Source organism: Leuresthes tenuis, unplaced genomic scaffold, assembly GCF_036924035.1.
Source record: "Leuresthes tenuis unplaced genomic scaffold, fLeuTen1.0.hap1 SCAF_6, whole genome shotgun sequence".
NCBI classification, from domain to species: Eukaryota; Metazoa; Chordata; class Actinopteri; order Atheriniformes; family Atherinopsidae; genus Leuresthes; species Leuresthes tenuis.
In genome coordinates, this window is record NW_027325360.1 from 5,377,462 (window position 1) to 5,402,457 (window position 24,996).

A 24,996-nucleotide genomic window follows, 5' to 3' on the forward strand; every position below is an offset into this window, starting at 1 on the left:
GCTTCATCCTCCCGTAGTCTGCCTTTTTTTTTTTAGTTATCAGTTCTTAAAGGCACAAAAATGTTCATTTTCTTTAACATACTGGTCCATTCTTGCGGTAAATAAACAGCAAAATAAAAAGCTGACAAGGAAATAATAAAATAAAATCAAGTTAAATTCAGCCGTTTGTTGTCAACTTTAATTTCAGATAAAACCAAACAAAGCATGAATTAAATGAAACAATGAAACAGTCAATGGTTTATCAGCTTCCTTAATAAAGACGTTATTTCAGCTTTCTGTGTCAACGTCTTCAAACAAGCAGCAAAGCAGTAAACTGGCAGTCTTAAAGGTTAGAAATAATGTTTCTTTCTGAGTGCAAATGCTAAACGTCCATGTAGCTGAAACACTGATGCCAGTATTTTACTGATTCAATTTTCATGAACCTTTTCGTAAATAAGGCCTGAATCACTTATTACCAGCAACATGCTCTAGTTTTTCATGGCTGATGCAGACATATTCTCAAGTGGCGAAGATCTCTTTGATTGGCCTGAATTTGGGGGAAAAGCCTCTTCAGCTTGTGTAAACGCATGCATGTGTGTCACTGCTCCCCTTTTCCCCCTCCACCAGCGGCATGCTGGACGGGGTCACATGCGATCTGCTCCGAGCGGAGATGCAGGCCATGCGACAGGGAGGGCCAGTAATTGGGAGTGAGCTGTCAAGACGGGGCGGTGTGTTTGTGTGTGTTGTGCACGTGCCGGGGTGGCTCCCCTCCTGTAGGGTGCCACAGATTAAAGTCCCTGATGAGACTAATGCAGGAGGAAATAAATTTGGCATCGCGCCCGTAAGAGGTGAAAGGGGAGGGTGGTCTGGGTTGATGCAGAGCTGAACTGTATGTGGAGCATGTGCACAGAGAAAGTTCATTTCTGTGTGTTTCACTTTGACTCGCGGTGAATATTCATGTTTTCTCTGACAAACACAAAAACAGAAGAAGGAAACAAACAAAAAAAAGTACCCACTCGTATCTTTCTGGTTACTGAAACACTGCTCCTTCAGACGCAATTAGCGAGAGAGAGATCACAGCCCTCCTTTCTCTTTAAGAGTTAATCAACAAATTAAACACGAGATCTGCAGCTAATGACGTGCCGACGTGAGCTGCCAGAAACATGCGACGCTTTCCTTCAGTTGACATGATTAACTACAATTACAACAAAGGTAAAACAAAAGCATTAATGGGAAATTGTGTCTAATCACAGACACAAAGGAGATAATTGCTCAGTGGGTTGATGAATTAATTACTATTAGTTTCTCTGACAATTTTGGGTTATTTCATCTTTGCCAGTGAATGAACATCTGTAGCTGCCTTATTAGTGTTCCTCTCTTTTCTGTTCTATTGTGATGGTGTCAGTTCAGTCTTCTACTAGAATAAACTAATGTTTGGCTGCATTTCTAAACCTCAAATGTATATTTTTTTTCAGATGTATGGATTTAAAGAAAGTAAAATTTTTATTTTCCAGCATTACATCACTGCATGTCTTCAAAATTAAATTACAAGCTTAAAAGAACGTGTGCAACCAAACCCTTCCTTTTTATTAATGGTTCACTTTGACTCGACTCTGTTTTGCATTCTCCAAAGGTGTTCTGATTATTAAGCAGAGCTCATGTTTGATTTACACTAAAGTTTCAGGAGGAGTTATTCACAACCAAAATCTGTCTTCTTGTTCAAAGTTAAATCTGATTTTACAGCAAAAACTTCAGCTTTAAATCTCACCTGGAGAAAAGTTGTTATTTACGAGGCTGTAAACCAACAGGGTGGAACTATAAATGAGTGGCGGTGGCGGCCTGCGACGGCGGGTGGAAAGGCGAGGTGATAAAGCATCTTGTTAGCTCTACTGTGGAAAATATGCTTATCATGCCGCATGGTAATACAAGCAGTAAATAATGTGATCATCGGCCAGTGATGCTGGAAATATAACAGCGTGAAGGAGCCTGAAGCTACGCTGACTGCAGGGAGGCGTTGTGTCTATTTTTCTTTCATTTTGAGCTGCAAACTGTGAGAACTGGGTTAATGTGACCTGAGCACTGAAGACATGAGCAACAACACACACTGGGGTAGACCAACATCAGGCATTTTACCAGACCACACACACAGAAACACACCGGCACATATAACCCCACCAAGCAAAGTGAGGGAGACGCACATGAATAACAATCATGGTGAGAAGCAATGAGCAAGGAAATCTACAGACTGAGTTTAAGTGAGAAGTTTGCTGCTGAAACACTGAATTTAGTGAAAATGATTTAGCAGAGCAGGATTTTTTGGATTTACATATCATATAATGGTTATTATTCATCTGTCAGCATTTCATTTTCATCATTAATGAAAAATGATTAAATGAATGTAAAAATAAGATGAGTTCAGTTTGTTTTGAACACCAGTGTAATTGTCGTGGATGTTGATTACATTGTTCAGTTGCTACATTATTATATAAAATGTAGAAATAAGCGCTGCCTTACACTCAACCTTCTTAAAGTGTCACTAGTTAGGAAATAACACAGAATGAACTAAAGTAAATGATGGGAAACAAATGAACAGCCTGAAGGTTTTCTATTGGGATTAACAGAACCTCACTTCCTGGCTTCTCTTCACCACTAACTCATTGTTCTCTGCTCAGCATGTCAACCATCCCAACACACTAACCTCTCTTCTTCTTGGCTTATTCTCACTTCAGTCTGACTGTTGCTGAGTCACCTCACCTCAAACTTGAGCACATGAGATATCATCTTTCTTTGTGAGCTTTAACAGTTAACAAAGATGTTAGTTTTTAATATCACAGGGCTCTGTAAAGCTGGAACGTAAAGTAGTTGGTTAGTAGGAAGAATCTGGGCTTCTCCTTATAAAATCTCAGCCATTTTACTGCAGCATGCGTTAAAATGCATCCTATTCACAGGAGCACAAAAGAGCCATTTTCACAAATGAACACAGAAACATTCATGAAGAACTGAGGTGCCAAATTGTCACTAACTGCCCGTTCACCCCTTCATTAAACAGCAGGAAACACTCAAAGTTAGCTGCCTTCCTACCACTGGAAGAAGCAAATGCAAAAATGATGCTGCGGAAATCATAGCGTTTATTTGAAAGCACATCAGCATGGCTGCTTTGCATTGATAACATCACACATCAACAATACTGTTGGGTGAGAGGATGTCAACATACAGACCAGAAGAAACTTCTACGGAAGTCCAATCATTGATGTTACAGATGATATATAACTGTAACATGCATGTCCAACGGGAAACTTTCTGCAGTCCATGTGTGAGACCTGACACATCTGTCACTTACAGGTACTAAAAGTCAACAGGTATGACTGAACAAATGGAGGAACCTTTACGGCAAGCTTTTTCAAAAAATAATACCTTAGAGGCTCTCCCTTATTTTCATACCACCTCACTCTTTATACAAAACTATACTGAGTTATGCACAGTGCACTATTATGTATGTTTCCTTGAAAAACAAACACAAGGTGTTATATACTTAGTGGAGGTCATAGAGAGTGCAATACCAAAATCAACCCAGATAAAAACATCTGGTTTCTGGTCTACCTTACTCAAGTATGTCCTTAATCAAAAGTCTTGGCTAAGACAGAAATAAATTACTTCTGAACTGGAGTCAACTCTAGTTGACCTGGGAATTGGTAGAACAATGGGGTGGGAGTCTTGGTTTGCAGCATGATGAATCGCCACACAGCAAGCTCAAACCTTCCCCGAGGCCCAGCAGTGAAATTAGCAAGTTTGGCAGGCCGGCGCTGCCTTCTCAGGCGGTCGCAGAATGTTGCTTTGCGAGAGGAGGGCGGGCGCTTCTTCTTTGTCTCAATAGAGACTAATCTTGGGCAGACTGTTTGTTTGGGGAAGGGGTGTGAACGGCACACAAGTCCATCAAATCAATTAGAGTCTTATGCAGAGACGGCCTGGCTTGGCCTAGGCTGAGGGAGCTTGGCCCGATCTTTTGTGAGGGGTTATATGAGTCAGAGTGTTGCCACAGCCAACAGTCATGACTCGTGTACTCAACACCAGTATGAGCGCTGAGAGGAGGGGTGAAAAGCTTGCATATGGCCAGAGCCAGTGTGTCACATTTGGGCTAGAGTTCATATTGGGCTCAGATGCTCACACCAATGAACTCGTGAGGATTGTCGAGTTGCAGCACTGCAGTCGTGTTTGAGATTTACCAGCTTAGGAGCAGTGGGTAGTAAACTGTACTGCATGCACACTGACATCCACCACTACAGCCCAGAAGCATTGTTTTACTCTCTCCTAGCAAAAAATTCTAGTGCAGATAGTGTACCTGTTCAACAACTGAATCATCTGGCATGCACAAAATTAAAAAAACAGTTCCTTTAAAATCACTAAGATTTATTCATTAGTATTTTTGTATAGGAAAACTTAGGAACCTGTAAGAATTCAGATTTGAATATTTTTCTGTGCCATTAAACCCTGCCTGTCAATACCATTATGGATTGATCTGGTGCATTCGCCATATCTGCCAGAAAGCCAAGAAGACAGTTAAAGTAGGAAAAGTGAATGCTGTATCAAGGTTTCCATGGGTGAAGCTGTCTCTTCCCTGAGTGAGTGACAGACTTTTCCTTGTCTCTGTAATCTCTAGCCAGGTCCCAACTTAGCAGCCAGCTCTTTGTCAGTCAGTTGATGGCTCATGCTCACATCTGCTCTTCCCTAACTCTCCCTGTTGCTTCTGTACAAGGTCTGCTGAGGCCTTTGATTTCTCTGCTGCCCGTGGTTCTCGTCATCCAATGACTGCGACACGCTTAAAGTCAGAGAAAGCCCTCCCTCTGCATCACTGGCTGTGTTTACATGCACCTTAAGATTCTGATATCAACCCGATTAGGATCTTACTTAATAAGATACTGCATAATACAATACAAATAAGGTCAATAATCTACTTGAGTGGAGTATTCTATATCACTTGCAGTAATGGAGTATACACCTTTAGAGTTTGCCAGGTCCACATAGTGCTCAATATTTTGAGGGATATAGATATAATAAAGACTGAGAATGAGTCGTTAATTAGACTATGCACATCATGTCTGCAACATTATCAGAATAATGCCTAATTTTAATTAGGGTCCATAGGATTAGGATTATTACTGAGCTAGTAAACATATCCAGTCACGTTCTCCTCGACTTCAAGTCAAGTTTGCGCATAGAATCTATTGCAGGATCCCAATTCATGGTCATTGGTTGCCACTTAAACTCAGCCCAGGGCACAGACTCCACCCTCATCGTCCTCCTCTTGATCTTGTGTATACATCTTCATAATTCATCTTCCATCCCTGGAGAGAGCACGTGGAGTTCAGTGTCTCCTAACACAAACAACGACCCTGGGTGACTGAAGGGAAGTGTCATTACCATCATTCATCAAGCTCACGTCATGTTCAGCTTAATACATCAACAAACCATCATGTAATTCCTCAGGTGATGAAGCAGTTTCAAGTTGCCTTCATAGTTCATAGTATTGTAATATAGGCACACAGCTATCCAATATGTCTGCCTTTAATTCTCCTTAGAATGTAGTAATGAACAAACACGTGAAATGTGCAGAAAGCTGAACAACCTTTTACAAACTACTCTATAAACACTATTTACTATCCCTCTCTCTACGTATATATACATATATATATATATATATATATATATATATGTATATATACATGTACACACACATATATAGGACTTAAATACAGTGTGTTTAGTTTGATTAAACTGCATTTCAACTTAATTGGACTTTGCACTTTGAAGTGCCCTGATATGGCCTTTGTTGTGAACTCGTGTTACATAAATACAAAAAACTGAAACAATATTATGGTAAATGAAGCATCTGTTTGCTTGGAAAAAGGAAAATCTTAAACTTTTTTGTCTGCATATCTGCCGACATACAGGCTAATACTGAAACATTATCAGCTAATAATATGGGCCTGGTGATAAGTCATTCGGTGTCTAGTTAACACCTCAAATGTCTCCAAATGTCAAGTTCCACATGATAGAAATAAGTTTCTGTTGCTGCTCTTTTGATGATTTAAAACTCTGCTGTAACACTGATGTCACTGATTAATTAAGCAGGTTTTCAGTGGGTCAACATTCATTTCAACCTCCGTTGCTGCCATGAGCACAGATCTGAGCGTGATCTGTTATGTTAATTTATTTGCATATGTTGGAGAGTACAGACATTCACAGTTGCCTGAAGCCTCCTCTCAAACACTCTGAATTAAGCGTAATTATTCAACAGTTTGGGCAGCTCCATTCTCTATTGCAAAGCATTAAAAAGACTAAAATCACTGCCGTTTTCCTAATGGCGAGGTTAGTGGGCATGCAATTCATTACAATCTACATACTGCAAGTCTCAAGAGGATAACTGACCAGGAGGGCCTGCATATGATGTTACATGAAGTGGCCGAGAGCATTCTGTTGAATGTATCCAAGTTTTTTGGGGGGAGTCAAGCTGTACTGTTAGGGCGACATGCATGCTAATCAGCAACGCCTCATCCTGTAGTCTTATTATGCGCTTTTCAGCACAGTGTGTCAAGATTATTTCGTTTGAAGGAAAACGCCAGCTGTCATGTTTTATGCATTCGCTTTTCAGTTCAGTTTCACTTTCAAGTGCTTTCTGGGAGATGCAGCTTGACTCACGCTTCAGTTTTCATATTTTACAGCGTACAGCTTTCATACATTCACTGCAGATGCTTCGGCCTTGACTGCATGCCAGTAAACTGCATTTTATACAGCAGTGATGTGATCTGACAACGATATAACATCTGGATGGGAAATATGTTTAGATATAGCTAATGTTTATTTGAGATTATGACTGTTTATTATGTCAGTTCTAATCTAATATTTTTTCCTTTTAGATTAATTTATCCACAAAAAACAAAACTGAATTTAATAGAGAGTCAAAAGATGAATAGACTGAACCAATATATCTAAAATGCATAACTTTCAAAATAAACTCATATTGTCTTCAAGCTAGTAAGAAAAGTTTTGTCGTCAGTAGAAGTAAATTTCCCTGCAGACAGCATCTAATGGTTTCAGTCGAACCAACTGTCTTACATTATGGTTAATAATGTATCTGCCTGCGTCTGCGTTCTTACTGAGAAAACTGGATCCGGCTGTTCATGCTGCATTGAGCTTTGTCACAAATACAACCACACACTGCAGCTTGTATGACTGCTTAGGATGGTCCTCTCTAAACCAGAGGAAAAACGTGTATATGTTGCTGTTTATTGCAAAGAAAATGTTTCATATGTGAAAATATTGGCTTTTCATGTACTACTCTCTGTACAGAGAAGCCCATTGCTGTTTCATATCATTTCACCTGGAACAGAAATGTGCTGGACTTACTTGGTGTAGCCTTTTTTGGACTAGAAAATTTAAAGAATGTTTCTAATGTGAAATTAGTATTAATATACATCTCATGCTACCATCTTAACTTCAAAGGGACTTCTCTGGTTAAATAATGTGCAAAATAAATTTAACATAACAACATGAAGCATGCTTAAAAAAAAAAAAGAAAGGTAACCGTAGGGCAGATAAACATTTAAAAATGAGGCTGATTTAGTGCCCTATGCTGACAGGGATTTTCGTTGTGCCATGTTAAAGCCGATGTCGAGACAGAACGTGGAAATCTACATTGGTTCAATGCGGTTTCGCAAAAAAAGGCTCACAAATTGAACAAATAAATGTATTAATTTCTGTGCTAAGATCACGCTTTCGTCTTGCTGTGTGATGACGTGCCCTTAAATGTCTACATATGTGTCAATACATGATGAAGCTGACTCTTGGTGAGCGACTATGCCAATGCTGCATCTGGTGGATTTGTCCTTAAAAGGAGGCTGTGGTGACCGCAGGCTTCAATGCAGAAGGTTATGAGTTCAAGACTCATCCTGCACCATGTGGTTCCCACTGTGGTTTGACTTTTCTGCTTCACTCCCAACCATAAACAGTTATGATCAAGAGCTAATGACTAAAGTTAAAATTAGAGTCTGTGTTATGGGTTACATATTTTCATATCCATCAAAAAAAGAGAGACCAGAGTTACATTGCAATCTCACAGTTTCTAACTACAGATTAAGGTCGTGGTCAAACATACTTGTCAGATGTTTTTTGGCGAGACTTCTGGGAAATTATGCCTAGTTTTAGGTGCTCAATTTGAAACTGTGAAACTGTGACCGTCAGAGAACGTCACACACTCTGTTATAAGCGATGATGAATCCTGTAAAACGCTTGTAATAAGCTAACAAAGCTGATTGGTGGACCTGTAGTTGTGGTTAATGGCGACACCAAAGTATATATATGTCTCCACTCTCTAGAAATCTGTCTGTTGACCATCCCAGCAGGGATTGTGGTGGCTGATCATCATGATCATCATCATTACTTTTGGTCTTTATTGTAATTCTTTATATGTAGACCCTGATGAGTTGTCACCAAGTCGCCTGCAGGCTCGTCTTCTGACAGGAAAGCAACGGCGCGTTCACATCACACCTGTACTGCCCCCCCCCCCCCCCCCCCCCATGTCAATTTAGGAATACAATTTCACTAATTGTTTTTAAGAGTTTCAACCCTACTTTACACACCTGCCGATACACACCAGCTAGGCTGAGGTCTACAAACCAGCTGCTGTTCCTATGCTCAGACTCTTAGAATTAGAATTCAGCAGAAAACGTAATCCTCACTTCCTGATTGAGCAGGATATCTCAAATCTTATCGTACCCCAGTTTATCTATTTAATTTGATTATGTTTAATCACTTATCTTAGTTCATACTTATTGCTGATGTTTACATCTATATTCATATACCCCATGTCACGTTGGCACCATAGGAATACAATTTAACTCAAAATTTGTCAACTCAAGTGCCAGAAAAAACACTGTAGCTTAAAGCTGTACAAATGAAACATATTTGTGGCTCTGAGTGCAGATAATTCAAGAACAGAAAACTGCTATAGTATGCTCTGTCAGAGAATAGTCTCCTCATTCAAAGTATTGTTAAAGTTGAAGTATTTGTACATTAAAATAAAAAAAAAAACTCTACTTTAAATGTTTACTGAAACCAAGAGAAATAAAATAAAATGCATTTCTCAATGCATCAGTGATAAAAGAGAAATGTTTTTGATTAAAAGTGCAAATACATATTTTGATATTCAAGTGTTTAACCCAGCACAGGATTTAATACAAATACTTTTTCTATATTCATATTCCCTGAATACGAAACAGCACAACATCCAACTCAAATCTTACTCAGCTTATTGGCAAATCTATCTCTATTTCTATTTCAAATTATCAGAAGGAACTAAAACATCTGATCACAAATAAGTATTAAACAATTCCCCTGAAAGTCACTAAATGATCACACTGAACCAACACACTGTCAAAAGAATGATCTTCTGCAGCACACAGCAGGGCGATCATACGGTGCGCAAGTGGAAGTGCAGGGCAGCATCTCGTCTACTTGACCTGTCTAATTAACTCAAATATTCTGCCCCTGAACTCCCAGAGGCCTCTGAAGCAAAGCCCGCACAAAAACACACACATGCAAATATTCCACACACACAGACACACACAGAGGCCCCCTGTCCTCTTCGCTTTCTCCTCAGTAGCACTGGCTTCATTAGCAGCGGTTTGCATCATCCCCGCTGAAAACGTCACATGTCATCAGTGACTCCATTCTTTATCACTTCCTGCGGTATAGACAGTGTAACCTTCAGAAACCTGCTGCCCACAGTTTTACGTCTTAATTAGGACTACTGTCAAAGGCACCCAGCGCTCCTCGCCCCAATGTGAACGGACAGAGAGGGATGGAGACGGAGAGGGAGTGTGAAAGACGGAGAGGAGGACAAAGTCAGACGCGAAGGCAGCAGACAAAGGCGGCGAAAGGGACGGAGGGAAGGAAAAGATGTGAAGAGGGGGAGAAAAAAAGGAGAGAACAGAGGATTTAAAGGGTGATGAGGCTGGAGGAGTGGATAGAAGTTGGCAGAGAAAATAACTGGCATGAAAGAGAGTGCGTGAAGAAGTTTTGTCCTGCAAAACAGATTCAACTAGCTGTGATGAGGAAGTTTATTGTGTCTGCAGAAAGCACAAACGTTATTACTGGATAGAATTTGAAATGTTCATAGAAGCATGCCTTCATTTTGAGACTGGCACAAGAAACACGAGTTTATGATACACTGATTAAGAAATAAAAACATATTTGTAGAAAAAGTAGTTTTTTTTACCAAAATGACAGAAAGTGAACTAAAATTTACACAACGTTCAGTTCAAATCAGAAAATATTCCAATCTGCGCACAGCGGCAGAGTGTGAAGTTAGAAACCTACAAAAAATTAAAAATAAATGTGATCAAGAAACCAACAAGAGCCGTTTCTGTTTATCTGTTAGTAGTTATAGAATATTTACTTTACACTTTTTAGAAAATAAAAGGGAAAAATATTTTCACATAGGCTGCAAACGGCTAGAAGAGAAGGAGGAGGAGGATGATTTTGTGTTGCAGAGGAGCAGGAAAAAGTGTCTTGGCGACTTACTCAGCGAGAAAGAGTGAAAATCCGGCTTAGTGGCGAAAACACTGGAGACGCTTGTGTCCTCGGTTTGGGGACAGCTGACGGGTTAACACTATTAAGACGGCAGAGAACACAGGACTGAATGTGCATCTGTGCTCCTCAACAGTGGGATTGAATGCAGCATTCGAAGCATTCACTCTGAGACACAGATACATAGACAGACGGACCACAGAGAAGCGAAGGGACGGCTCAGGAACACAGATTCTTGTTGTTGTTTCTACATGTCTGTGGTGGCTTTATCCATTTGGGAGCTATCAACAAACACAGTATTAAGACTAATTCAAGATTTTATCCGATGAATATTTATGTTGCGGTTCATCTTCTTTCATCTTGTTTTCTAACATACTAGTTTCTATACTATAAAACCATCTTAGTTCCTGTCGTGAATAGATGCTAATGTGGTTCCCACAAACAGAAAGACCAATAAAAAGCTGCACTGAAGAGCTACAATGCAGCCATTAAAAAAGCCATTAGAGCACTTAAGCATTAATTAAATCTGTATCATCAGTATTCAGTATAATTGAAGGGGAGATAACCTATTAATAGTAAAATATCACACTGTCAATGAGGTTAATAAGCTGTTTTAAAAACTATAGTCATTAACATCAGATACATCTATTATAATGATAAATGACATATTGATAAAGTAGGTGGTGAATTGGCGTTTTCTTCCAAGATGTGGGAAGCGGCATGAATGAGGTGAGGGCAAATGACACGACTACATCAAAGTCTAGTCAAGAATCTGCTTCTGACGGCAGGAAAACGTGAAAATCATATTCATAATGAGGGCATTCCATGAGGTCGGACAGAACAAAGAAATGACAACCACATCTGGAAGCCCTTCAAGAGTGTTTTCAATTAGCCACAGTAATGTTTTGCCAACTCCTGTCACATCTGCATTTTTTTCTCTCAATCAATAATGAAACAGCGTCATTTATTCATGGGATATTCAGCTGCACTTGTGGGAATGAATGAAGATTTTTTTTTCCACCAAGACTGACAAGAAATCAGGATTCTTTAAGGAAACATCTGTTTACATCATGAGCATGTAGAAGGTAAAAAGCATTTTAACACTTTTAACAGCAGCATTGTAGAGCTGAAAATGTCTTACGTGCTCCTTTTCAATCACATAGTTATCATTCAAAGGGATATATGTTTGCATCGGTGGCAATCACAGCAGGTTTGAGCACAGCAAGCCCCCAGCAGCGGTTTGAGACTGAGGTCACAACGCAGACCTCAAAACTAACCAAAAGGTCAAATACAAATTAAAATGTCTTTAAACAGTGCTTGAGCCCAGAGTTTACCATTTAGGAGTTAATACTTTAGGCTCATTAGTGTAATTAAGCTCACATTAGAAAGACGGCAGAAGCCTGGGATTGAAGGAGTTAACGAGGTGGAGCCAGTAATTGGATGAGGAGCGACCCTTTAACAGGCGGTGACAGGGACACTGTTAATTCGCTGGAATGGTCATTGAATGCCAAAACTTTATATAGAGAGCCATATAAGCATTGTTAGAGTGTAGTTCTATAGAGAAAATGATCCAGATGAGCCACATATGGGAGGCTGGTGCATGTAGGATAGTTCTGCTTGATGATTTGTTGCAGTATGGGGCGTTACACGTGTGTATTTTCACTGTTTTGGTTTAAAGCTGCAAGTTAGCTGTGATGTTAATGCTCATATTAAACTTTTTTGGTATGACTTTACCTTCTTTAAAATGACCCTTTTCTAATTTGACAGCACAATATCCAAGTATCCACCAACGATTGGAAAGCGATTTAAAGGTGTGGTCACTAGAGAGCAAAGCTTCAAAAACAGCCAATAAGATGTGTTGAAATGCATTCATTGAGTACTCCGTTAATCTTAAAGCCACATCTGTCACTGTCAGGTTGATAAGTCGATACTGAACTTTCTGTGTGATGAAGGTTTGTACCTTCGAAGCAGACATTATTTCCACCTCAGTATCTACTCACTCAATTATTGTAAATATGTAGTGTTCTTAAAGCTCAACAAAACCCTATCCTAAAGCTAAACGAGCATTTTTTCCCTCTAATTTTAACCAGATATTTAACCTAACCAAACACCATTTCAACCAACCATCAGAGCTGCTTTTGTTTTGTCAGTACCTGCTGGAAGTTGTTCAGTAACTTCATCCTGTCTAACGTAGTATTTGGTTGTTAATTTACCTATATTGCACTCACTTTACAGACTTCAAGCATTGCTCCAGGTCAAAGCACAAAGACCATACAATCCCAAAATGACACAAACCTTTGTGGGCTGAGTATGAAATCTGCAGCGTATCTGGTTCACATGAATATGTAAAGAGTTCCCGCTCAATCGTAATCCCTTGAGTTTAGTTGTACAGTTGTATCCGATGGAAGACAGTACATCGGAGCAGTTTCCTCGTCAATGAGAGATTATGCATATATCTGAACTTGTTTTGTTGAAGTACATTGTGTACACCAGAGAAGAGACAGTTAGGGTTCTTTAAAGCAGCTAGCAGCATTTAAAGAGTGGGCGACCTGTGGGAGTTGTATCATCTAGCAGCTTTAATAGAGCAACAGGACAGCAGCGGAGAGGGGGACAGACAAGAGAGGAGGAGGCTGTGTGTGTGTGTGTGTGTGTGGTCATGAAGACATGAATCCAGCCTGCACACCAGTGAATAGAGCTCCATTAGTGACACCTCACTGCTCTATTCACAATAGGAGAAGCTGCAAGGGTGAGATATTCAGGTGGCCGTTCAGTTTATTGTCTCAGGAAGCAGATAAAATAACATAAATGTTAATAAATGTTAAAGATAAACCGGCTTGAGTGCGTTACTGAAAGATAACTGCATTTTTTAGGCTCAGTTATCACACGCTGTTCAAGAGAAGTATTAAAGGAGTGTGAAAATCAAGAATTAACTTTCAAACAGCCACGTTGCACATTCAGAATGAGAATCACCATCTGACGCTCAGAGGCACATGTTTACATGTTTATTCATCACATGCGTCTGTTCTCAAATGCAAACATTTTGGAGAGGATCATGTTTCATGTAGCTTCACGCGAGGGCATTTCACTATACATTAGCCGCCTCTGTCACAACGTTACTTTCATGTATACAAAGTATGATCAGGCTAATTGAATATTCACTGTGAACATATTCCCTGCATAACATGACTCCCTCCTTCCATCTTTTTAAAAATTCAAATTGATGGGAGGAGAGGATGGGAACATTAGAATACATTACTGCAAGTATGCGTGATCCAAGCCCCCCTCCAACCCTCCCCCTCTCCTTTATATGTCTGTTATGAGGTGAGGTGAGGAGGAGGAGGAGGACAAAGTGCACGCGGCAGAGTTGGCCTCTGCAAAGCTGACGTTAACAATAATGTAATTTAATTAAAGCCAAGATCCCAGCGGTCCTCGCCCAATGACGGGGCTTTGATTTTAATAGGTGATGAAGAAAAGGCTCCGTGCACGGCGACACCGTCACCGCTCCGACCAGTCTGAGGGGTACTGGGAAAAAACGCACCGGCAGGACATCAGTTCACATTCTATCAGGCACAGAAGGAGGCAGGGAGGGAGGGAGGGAAGTGGGTGCAGGTACCAGCCCCGCCACCCAAATACAACAACACCGATCAGCTAATGGAGAGGAAAAGGGGATACCCCCCCCCACACTACCAAGGAAGGCTGCACAGTCTAAAAAAAACAACATCAGGAATAAAGAAAACAAAATACTAGATTGTATCATAAAATACTTTTCTCATAAAGCTGTGTTCAAAGTGGATTTCTCTGCTAAATGAGATTTAAAAGGACGAGAAAAACAAAGAACTAATCCAAAACTGTCCGATGAGCGACCACAGGGACCGTCTTTAACATGCTGCTAAATGACATTAAATCTGGAAGGATATTAAAACGTCCAACAAACAGCTTATTTTGTTCTGTTTTTCCCTTCTCCTTTTTTGGTATTTGTTTTTTGTTCTTATTGGGAATCCATATCTACACCAAAGCAAAATATAATCTTTCTATATTTCAAGACAAAATCTTCAGCCTGGACCAAAGAAAATATGTTAATATGATCTATATGAAATAGTTAAAATGTTAAGCCAAATCTTTAAAATCTTTACATGTTTTTGAGTATAAAGGACCTATTAAAATAAAGTCATTTAAATCAATTTTGAATTCAAATGTTTAAATGTTTTTGTTTTAAACTAATTAAATGTAAGTTTTAGACTCAACTGGATCCATTAAATATCTAATTTTCACATAATTTCCCTCTTTTTTTCCCACATTAGGCCACTTTTCACTTTACTCCTCCAACCAGCTGCCACCAACAACAATTAGCTTCCTTTTTATTGGTCCAAAACACATAGACCTGCACATGGGGAGGGTCCACTCCACTGTAATCCATTTACCAGCCAGGTCATGAACGTGGACGGGCAGAGGAGGGGGGAGACGTGGATGGGATGGGGGAGGGGAGTGTGTGTGCGGGTGTGTGTGAGTGCGGGGGGTTGCATGGCGGTCATTATCAAATTTACAACCAGTCACACAGACATCTGCCCTACTTTTCCCTGGTTAATGTAAAAAGAACTAATCTGGTTAAGAGAGCATAGGCGAGGCTCGTAAATCGGCGGCGCTATCCACCGTAGTTAAAGCTGTCACTTCTCTTGTGGGGGAGTGGCGGCTGAATAAGAGCTGTCAGTTGGCTACTTGTTAGGGCTAACAAGGCCATCCACTGATAGGACTAATGAGGCCCAGGACTCACCGCTAGCCTGCACAGCCTGCCGCCACCGCCATTGCTGCTGCATTCTTTACTTGCTGAATTGCTTTACACGGAATTAAAAGCTTCAAAACGTGAGAAAGACTGCAGATCAGTGTTGACTCTCAGGTATCTATGGGTGAAGAAGCTGAATGCATTGCAGAATCACCTGTCTGAACAAACCTGAACCAAGTCCTTGCACCAAAAATCACAAAAAAGAACCCGTTTTAATACTTTTTTCATTTCCAGCAGTTTTTCTTTTTATTATTATTGAATGGGTTCATTTAACTTGAGATGTCGCTCTCTTATTCAGCTCCTGTCACTGCCTTTAATCAGTTACAACTTATGCTTAGAAAAGCTCACTCTACTGGCTCTGTGAATTCTTTAGTTCTGTATGGTCATAACTGCCTCTAAACAACACGAAATGGCTGAAAAACTATGAAAATGAGGTGCTTTGTGTTTTTCACATTTTGACATTTGCTGCCACGTGTGGCAGATTTTGTGCTGTGTACATCCAATAAAATGTTACTTCTGTGTATCCTGGAGAGTATTCACAAAATCTGTGGATGAAAACTCTGAAAGTCTTCTGCAGGTTTCGCACAAATGTTGAAACTGTAAGAAAGTATGGTGCAAAGCGTGTCGTCATCACGAATAAAAACCACAAAAACAGCAATGTTCTTTCAGCAAGAAAGTCCACTGAATGAATTCCTCCCTCTTCAAACGGTGAGGTGGATTTAAGGGTGGCTGAGGGTTAAATGTGAAGCATTAGCAAGATTATCATTTGCCGCTTTGTCTCTTTCAGCCCTGTTGAATAAGCCTCATCTCCTCCCCCAGTGCTTCATTATTTGTGACGCTCTGGTTTAATTCCAATTACCCCTGTTAATTAGGAAATCTCATGCTCTCTGATCTAGAGGTTTGTTTCAACTTAATATCATTTGCCAGGTTGTTTACTGTCGATTACAGCCTTTTATTGCGAAATTAAGTGTTACATTTGTTTCAGTGAGGTATTTGTCTGTGTGATGGTAAACATCCAAACTGATGTCAACATGCAGACGTCCTCCCACACGCTCTGAACTATGTTCCTGCTGCATTGATGCTACTGTCAACTCTTTGTTAAGCATATATTTGTACCGCATTAGCATTATGTTTTAGCAATAATTTGGGTACCAAATTATTCATCTGAACATCTGTGGAAAGAGCGAAAAACCTTCTGCAACACTGAAAACCTGCAAAGATATCTCAGGTTTTCTCAGGCTCTTATCAGGCATTTATTCCAACAATGAACAATGCAGTTTGACGGCTTTTATTAGTTTAAAAAAAGATGTTCTCGCCATATTCAATGTGGAATGGTAATGCAACAAGACAAAAGCAACAACGTGTGAAAAGATGAGTATGTGTGCATCTGTTCGTCTGTTTTTTTAAACTGCACCGAGCAAATGTTTGCTCTGCTTTACATACTGAGATCAAGCGGCAAAAGATGCAGAGAAAGAAGCTGCTAAAAACATCCTTTATATGCAGAGCACTCAATAAACAGTCTGTTGAATGGATTTCTGCTTTTCTCAGCGAAAAATTCAGAGGAAGATCCAGTTTTACGGTATTCTACCATCTTATAATATGATTTTTAACTTTTTTTGTGTTATTGAAGCAGGTCATTGTGTATTTCTCCAACCTGAACACGTGTGCCCAGTTCAGTGGAGGCAGCCATTTCCTCTCTTGGACTATTTCCATGTGACCAGCTTGCCCAATACATACTGATCCACCAGAGCAGCCAGTGTGTCCGCCAGTTTACTGCTGATCCGCTGGTACAGAGTCCAACATTTAAATCTGATTCAGTGGTGTAGAGTATTAGCTTTATCTAGTCTACTGTTGGTTCTGTTCTTACTCATGTGATTTGTGTTGAAGTTCTATGTTTTCACACCATCTTTGTGTGGCTTTACATACATTTTTGCATGTAGAAAACTAACATCATGGTCCATGAGTTGCTTAAAGGGAACCTTAGGTCCAAATGGGCTTTGAGAGTTTACACAAAAGACAAATACAGCCTGTTAGATAAAGTAACTGCATGAACACATAACCAGAGAAAAAATACGCTCTGGAAAATATTGTGCCTTAGCAGTTTTGGCTATTTAAACCACAGATCATATTTTGACATTTTTAGATATTTAAAGGTGATATACAATCCCTATTTTTCAGTGTTATCTGAGAATGTCTGGAATCATAGCATTGATAAGATAAATTTTAGTAACTTTTCAGTAACTTTTGGTCTGTTATCAATAGATCAAGTCTGATAAAGCAAAAAAGTCACTGATTTAATCACTGCGACATCATTCGATAAAATCAGCACAAAAAGCAGCTGTGCTTGGATTTTAGCTTCGTCTCAATCTAAAATAATGACTGTGAGGAAGTTGGTTCACAGGCTCAGCTGTATGCTGTAAGGTGAGTGTAATACAACTGCTCAACAAACAGATCGATGATGATGGAAAAGCAGTTGGAGACTTCAAAGTAGCTCCAGTAAGATCGTTTTTCTTGAAGAAATACAGCCAGAAAGTCAACATGTAGAAGTCCTCCCACTAAATTTGTAAACACAGCTGTTTTTCATTTGCTAGCAAATAGTCTAAATCTGAAGTGATCTTATGACAATCTGAAAGAAATGTGAATCAGTCCTCAGGAATTACTTTAACTTTGGGATTTTTTGCAATAATCCATCACATGTGAGAAGACTGGTCAGTCAGGTGATTTTATGACTGCAGAAACAGCTGGCGAGTCACATCATTTCAGTCTTTGCCAGGTTACTACAGATCAAGTCCTGACAAAATCAAGATTGCATATAAACCTTTCTGCATATCAGTGAAATTATTATTTTTTTTAATCATCATTTTGATTCACAAATTGCAGGCTACCGTCTTATTTTACATCTCCTTTGAAAAATATCAATGTACATTAAATTCAACAATTCTAGAGTAAATATTAATTTTACTTTAAGAGAACTGCAGAATAAATACAACCTGAGTGCACTCCACAGCAGTACACATCAAATCAATTTCAAAGTGTTTTTATTTGGAGCATGTATAAGAATCAGTGCAGCTCAAATACCAGGAATTTTCTTTTAAATATGTTCCTGAAATAAACGTTGTTAGTTTTGTTTTTCTATAACAAAGTCTATTTTGTTCCGAGTGGTTCGTGCAAAGCTACCGACTGAAACTACTATGGATTTAATAACACTGTAAATTAAAAAATATACACAAAAAAAAGGGTTTCAAAATGTCTTTTTGAGGAAAATATCCCTGAGAGCATACTTTACAGTAAATAAGGAAAGATAAGAAATATTACCTTAAACAGAGGGCAGGCAATTAGTCTAAAAGGATTTCTAGATTTGATTAAATAGTTGGCAGTAAAATAACGTACACACACTGCAAAAATAGTGGTACTGTTTCTTTAAGAAACCGCTTGGTTGCTATCACAAAGATGATGATATGATCAAAGCTTTTCTCTATGGCTAATATCTGAAGATGATAAACATATTGGAAATGTTTTTTTTCCACCATCACTCCCTCCACCATCTGCTATTGAGAGAAACTCAGAGAAACTTGAGCTCCGTTTGCACTACGAGAACATTTCCCACAAAATGTGACCCAGTTGCTCACAATGTAAAAATGCAGTGTAGAGGCCAGAAACAGGCTGCCAATCTTCGCAGCCACAGTCTTGTTTGTTTACAGTAATTACACTAATGTCTCAAAATGAATGCAGTAATCACTAATGACTTACTGATGTTAAAAAGCTACATCTCACACCTTCAGACCAGTTCAATATTAGAGTTAAAAAGAAAATCTCTTCATCCGATTGCCCTCTTAATGTCCACGATTCACATTCCAGGTAGACAGTCATCCTGCAGCACCTCGCAGTATCTTAATTGAGCCCTAAAAATCCAGGAGGTGCAATGATGAGCTGTTGAGGAAGGAGGAAATAAACTCGTGTACCGCTGTGACCTCCACAGACAGCTCAAACAAGCCATGCCGTGCAGCAAGACACCAGGCAAGCAGACTGTCACCTCTGCCCTCAGTGGCCCTCGGCTTATGCCAGCCTTGTCTGCGTTTTTTTAACACCTCCCTTTAACATCCATGCATTTCTCTTTACCCTCCCTCCCTTCATCTAACGGGACTCTTCACGAGTGGTTTTGTGCAGTCCCTCTGCTCACAGTCTCTTAATTAAACATTCCCATAACACCCTATACAACGCGATGAGGGCTGTTGAATTAAGACGCTGTCACAGCCCGAGAAACGGGCGCTCCAAGGATGAGAGAAAGAAAAAGCAGCTGACGGAGAAAACGAGAAAGAGGGCACATTCTTCACCTGCGCAGGTTTGAAGAGTCATTTCAAGGGAAAAAGCGCAACTCTGTGGCTCCTAAATCCAATTTAAAACTTAGATTTTCTCCTCATTGATCTGCTCTGGTTTCTCTCTTGATACTACAATGTTCTTTTGATTATAGTTCACTACCAACAAATTTCTTGTTTTTCATGAAGCCTTTAAATTCCTTAAAATTAATCAAATATCATATTCAGAAACTAATAAAACAGCCCAAAATTCGAAGGAGTGTAATTTATCTCCAGATCAATTTTAAAAGCTGCAAACAATGAATTTATGTTTTCTCTGTGTGTTTTACTGATTTTAAAATAAATATTAACTGCTCAGAGTACTGCAATTTCACATTTTGGATTTCCTATATTGGCTGTTTATTCTGTAAATCCAGGGATTTTCACTCCTTCTGATGCATTAATTAGTTTGATCATGTATATTCTTTCTTATTTAATCCATTTAGAAGAAGAATTGTCGTTTAAAAAGAACTAATACTAAGATCATGAAAATCAATATCTAATATGCTTCAATACTAGTCTACAGGGTCTGTCAGATAATACTATTAACCTCCACGCACACCAGCACTCTCAGCCCACACGGTCCCCTGGTGAGGATCAGATGAGAGCGAACAAATCCAACAGGAAAAACACTCACACAAGAACTCTAACGCCTGTTCTCTGCTCCTGGCTCGCCCGCTCTGCGTCCGTAGGAGGACACGGAGGATTTAATGTATGTTGTGGCATCATTCACTGCACACCTTGTTTTGACGTTTGGCAGACAGCTGCTTTTAGAAAACAAAACCTAGAATGTGAAGGTGGGTGGCATTGAATGAGGGAAAATAGAGCTGGGGCTTTCACAGGCTTTAAAAAAAGAGCCTGAGTGAGCACCCGAAACAAGGCCAGCCTCCCTCCATCTTTCTGCCACCTTCCTCTACCTGCTGTCCCCAGTCGATCCCCAGCTAAACTTGGCGGCAGATGTTGCTGTGCTAAGTTGGCTCTGAAGTGCCTCCCCGGCTCCCTGGTCTCGCCGACAACACAGTCAAACCACATTAGATCTCTTTATTTGTGCCTGGGGCAAGTTCGGCACTGCAGCTGTGTCCACCCCCGCTCTACCTTTGGTGTTGAAGGCCCTCGGGCGCTAAATGTGAGACCACGAAATAAAAGTAAAAAAAACAAAAAAAAACAGTTACACTCTCATTTTTTTTGCTTCTCTTCTGCATCTGCTGACAATCCAGTGGTCTGGCTCCGGGGGGAGATGGGGTGGGCCTGGAAAGTGGGAAGGAAGCTTGGCGACGGGGGGGTGGGGGTTGCATAGACGCTGAGGTCCCCGTGCTGAACAGATGTCTGTGACAACCTGCTTACTTACACCTGTACGAGTCCTTGTAACCCTGAGGACGCAGGATGCTGAAAAATTCATGACCCTGGAGGTTTCCTGTCCACCATCAAAGACCAGTACTCAACCCGCCCCGTCCCCTGACTGCTACCTCCCTTCCCTCCACTGTGCCTCCCTTCTCTATGGCATTGCTACACACTCATCATCGATACCTAACCTGCCACCACACAGTTTAGACTTCTCTAACTTTGAAAATATCCCACCTGCTGTAGTTTGGGTGGGGCAGGTTAGAGGAGATCATAACATAAGCTCTTTAAAAAGCAGACATTCTACATCTACGATCAGATATTTGATTTTACAAGAATGTAATAATGTGGACGAATTTATCCCCAAACGGCCAGTTTACTGTTAACCAGTTACATTTTTCACATCACAAATGAACATTTGGGAAAGTGGATTATCTTTCTATTCCACCTAAACTGAATTAGTTTAAGGGATTAGAGGATGAAAAGTTACAGCAGACAGTGGCCATCCTTGCAAAGGTGATTATGAGTAATTGAGATCTTTAAGATCATTAAAAATAATTCCAAAATGGCTTAACTTGATGGCCACTGATTTCACCTTTCGAGATTGCAGTTAGACTAAATCTAACTACAGTTAGATTATAAAAAGCAGACTATATCAAGCTCTAGAAGATAAAAGGCTGACTAGCTCCCTCTTCTCCACTGCAGCCAGCAGCAGCTCAAATAAAGACTGTCCCTGAATTCTCTCGAGTTCATGAAGAAACCATCTGTTGTGCCAGATCACTCAGGCTGACCAACATGTGCAAACCTAGAGACAAGTTGTCACAAAACTTGAATGACTGACACTCACGTGCAGTTAGTATCTAATTATTCTGACTTTATTGATTGAAAAGATATTTTTAAATTTGTTGCAAACTAGGCAAAGTAATCTGAAGCTTGTATCTGAAGCATTGATCATATTTGTACTGTTCACAGAAAATATAGTTACTCTTATTATTCAACTGTGCATCACCGGGCAGCTTAAAATCAGCTCTGTAACAATGTCACTTCAAACACACAGAATCTTGGTGGCTCTGTTTGACTCTCTTTTGCACCCACTGTTTACAGTCTTCATCACAGACTTAAAGCAGAGTTTGTTGCATTGATCGGCATGAGAATGAAGCAATGTCAGGGGCTCCACTGGCAGCATGTCCTTCTCTAGCCTCAGTGCTTTGATGCAGCTCTTTTAGAAACCAACAGGCCTCGCTCTCCGGTTTCTACACCTTTAAACTGCTCGCTCAGAGAGACCGAGGTCGCCTCTTGTTTAGGATGATCTCTTATGTTTTACACAGCACGTCTACATCTTTCTGCCTAAAAGTCAGACGAATACTGCGCAGGGAAGTTTTGTCTCATCACCAAGTGTAATGCAGTGCAATCTGCAAGTCTGATGGTCTAACACAGGCTTAATCATAACAAAACACAAAGAGAGTCTGTCTAGCTAACAAACTGTTAGAAATTCAGTGTCATTCTAAAACCAGCACAAATCATACCAGAGCTTTTGCTCAAACAGAGAGTAGTTTCATGGGAAACAACACCTTAACAGCAGGCGTAGACTGTAATTAGAGTCTAACTTATATAAACCTCAAGCAAAAATATCTTGGTTTCACAGTATGATGGTATTGCAATTACAGCTCTAAAAATGCAGTATTTTTTTTTGTACTCTACTAAATAATTTCAGGGCAATAATTCTGTAAAAGTAACATTACCCAACACTTGTCCTATGTAAATATTAATATACAGGAAGTAAAAATCCAGTTATGAGTAATGTAGATGTTTCAAAACCTTCATTTTTAAATCAAAGTTTGCTTAACTTTATCAAGATATCTTTTTCAAATGGAAAACTCTCACATCTCTGCTAACTGGAATGCTACTGTGAGGATTTATTAATATCTACCATATCCTCCAGCATTTAAAGATGAGCTAAACAGCACTCTTTACCCTGAGTAACAACTGGCAGGCGCACAGCTGCCCAGATGCTCAGCTTTTTCCATGTTCTTCATAGCTGCAAACATTATTCCACTCTAGAGAGTCTTACAGTCTTACCTCATCCCTGGAACAGAGCCCATATGGTTACAGATCTCAGACCTCTGAGACTTCAACAAAAGCACCCCCCACAGTGAACAAGGACCAAACTGAATCAGTTTGTATGGGTGTAGATGCATATTTCTATTAGCTTGCAAGGAAGGACATGTGCGTGAAAGAATCTGTTCCTCTCCTTCAGCAGACATGCTCATGTGTTTCTGCTTTGTAACATATTAAGTGAAAAAAGCAGCAAGAACATGAGAAAAAAAGGAGGGACACTACAGTCCTCTGCAGCTTGCTTTAACTTGTGCGAAGCCCGATTCTATATAGACCATTCATTTTCAGATTAAGTAAGTCTCTGCGTCCACAGCAGATGGTGTGGTTTGTTAGATTATGAGTTGTGTTGGGGCAGCAAATACTACATTTGGTTAACGCCGACCTGGTGGTGGTGTGAGCGGCGCGCTCTCTTAACTGCCTGTGGGACGTTGGGTTTCAGTACGATGGTTTGTGGAGATCCGTTTCCTGTTCTCTGGCTGAGGTTGAACAAAGTTTGACCATATTAGGAAGTCCCTGTCACACTTTCCTCTGTGAGGCTTTACAGCTGCAGCTCACTTCGACAAGCTTAGGTAACAACCACAGAAGCCAGAAGCTACCCGTGCCAAGAGGCAGTGTTGTGCTCTGATACAATACCACAATAAAATGAAGGTTGACTTTAAAGATTAGGAAGGATACAACTACGTAAATTACATGGAAGTGTAGCAGGAACTTCAAGTAGACAAAGCTGACAAATTCTTACAAATGTTTTAATTTAAATCTGAGTCCAACAAACTGAACTGACGACAGTCAATGATTAGCCCCTCAGATAGGAGAATTGTGCAACTAAAAACCAACAAAAACTCATGATACTTCCTCCCTGTATGACACAAGCAACCAAAAGATATGCAGATATGTCTGCTTATTTGCAGTTTGCCACCATGATCTCAAATGCAGCTGCATATTTAGTTTATGACACAATTATGGTTTCGAGTCACATTTTCCATTGGAAAATGTGTTTTTGCTGAAAACTGCATTTGCATCATTAAATCTAGGTTTTCTTTCAAAACTTACCTTATCTGCTGAGGTGGGACGCATGAGGGAGACTCGGTCATACTGCCGCCCCAACAAAGCCCACAAAGCATCGAGACGACCCTGATAAAACACAGAAATGTTTATGTAGTTTTATCGCATCATCTGCCAAAAAAAGAAACATTTTCTTGGTTTTCTTTTTTATTTATTTTGCATTTTCATGTAAGCTTTATCTAACTATTAAAATAGGATCTAACGTCTCTGTAGTAAGAGCAGATAGCAGCTCAATCTGCAATGGTTGCACAAAGCACACACCCAAACACAAAGAAACTGAATGAGTATCTACATGTATATAACAAAAATAACCAAAAGAAAGTGCACTGAAGCAAAACTCAAAACAGGAATTTTCTCGAGATTTTTACATCGAGTCAAAACTACCACTAACTACAGGAACTGAGAGACCTCTAGTGGAGTTGTCAGCAGAATTTCATGAGATTTGTCTCTTTTAAATAACCTTTAAGGTTCAAATCTATCTCGCCCGATGACTGCTGGGATAGGCTCCAGCCCCCCCACAACCCGACCAACGGCTATAGAAAATGGATGGATGGATGGATGGATGAGTTCAAATCTATCCTTCTGGCTTTCATGATTTGTTCACTCACAACTATAATTTTACATTTAGATTACATTACACATGAGCTTGGTTAATTTGCTGAATAAAGACCAAGCGAGGTGAATGAAAGCTTGGTGAAATACACACCACATTGATTAATACCCATCTTCAGCTATGGGCAGCTGAAGAAAAGTGTTGAGCTGAACGTGCAGAGCAGAAGT

At 39.9% G+C, this 24,996-nt stretch overlaps 1 protein-coding gene across 1 annotated transcript in view; it reads right to left on the bottom strand.

The window, feature by feature from the left end:
- The window catches only part of antxr2a (ANTXR cell adhesion molecule 2a), a 77,475-nt gene that overhangs the window by 13,451 nt on the left and 39,028 nt on the right, over positions 1–24,996 (bottom strand). Inside the window, exon 16 of the mRNA XM_072387298.1 lies at positions 24,205–24,285. Within this exon, the coding sequence (XP_072243399.1) occupies positions 24,205–24,285 (81 nt within the window). The remainder of the gene's footprint in view (positions 1–24,204; positions 24,286–24,996) is intronic.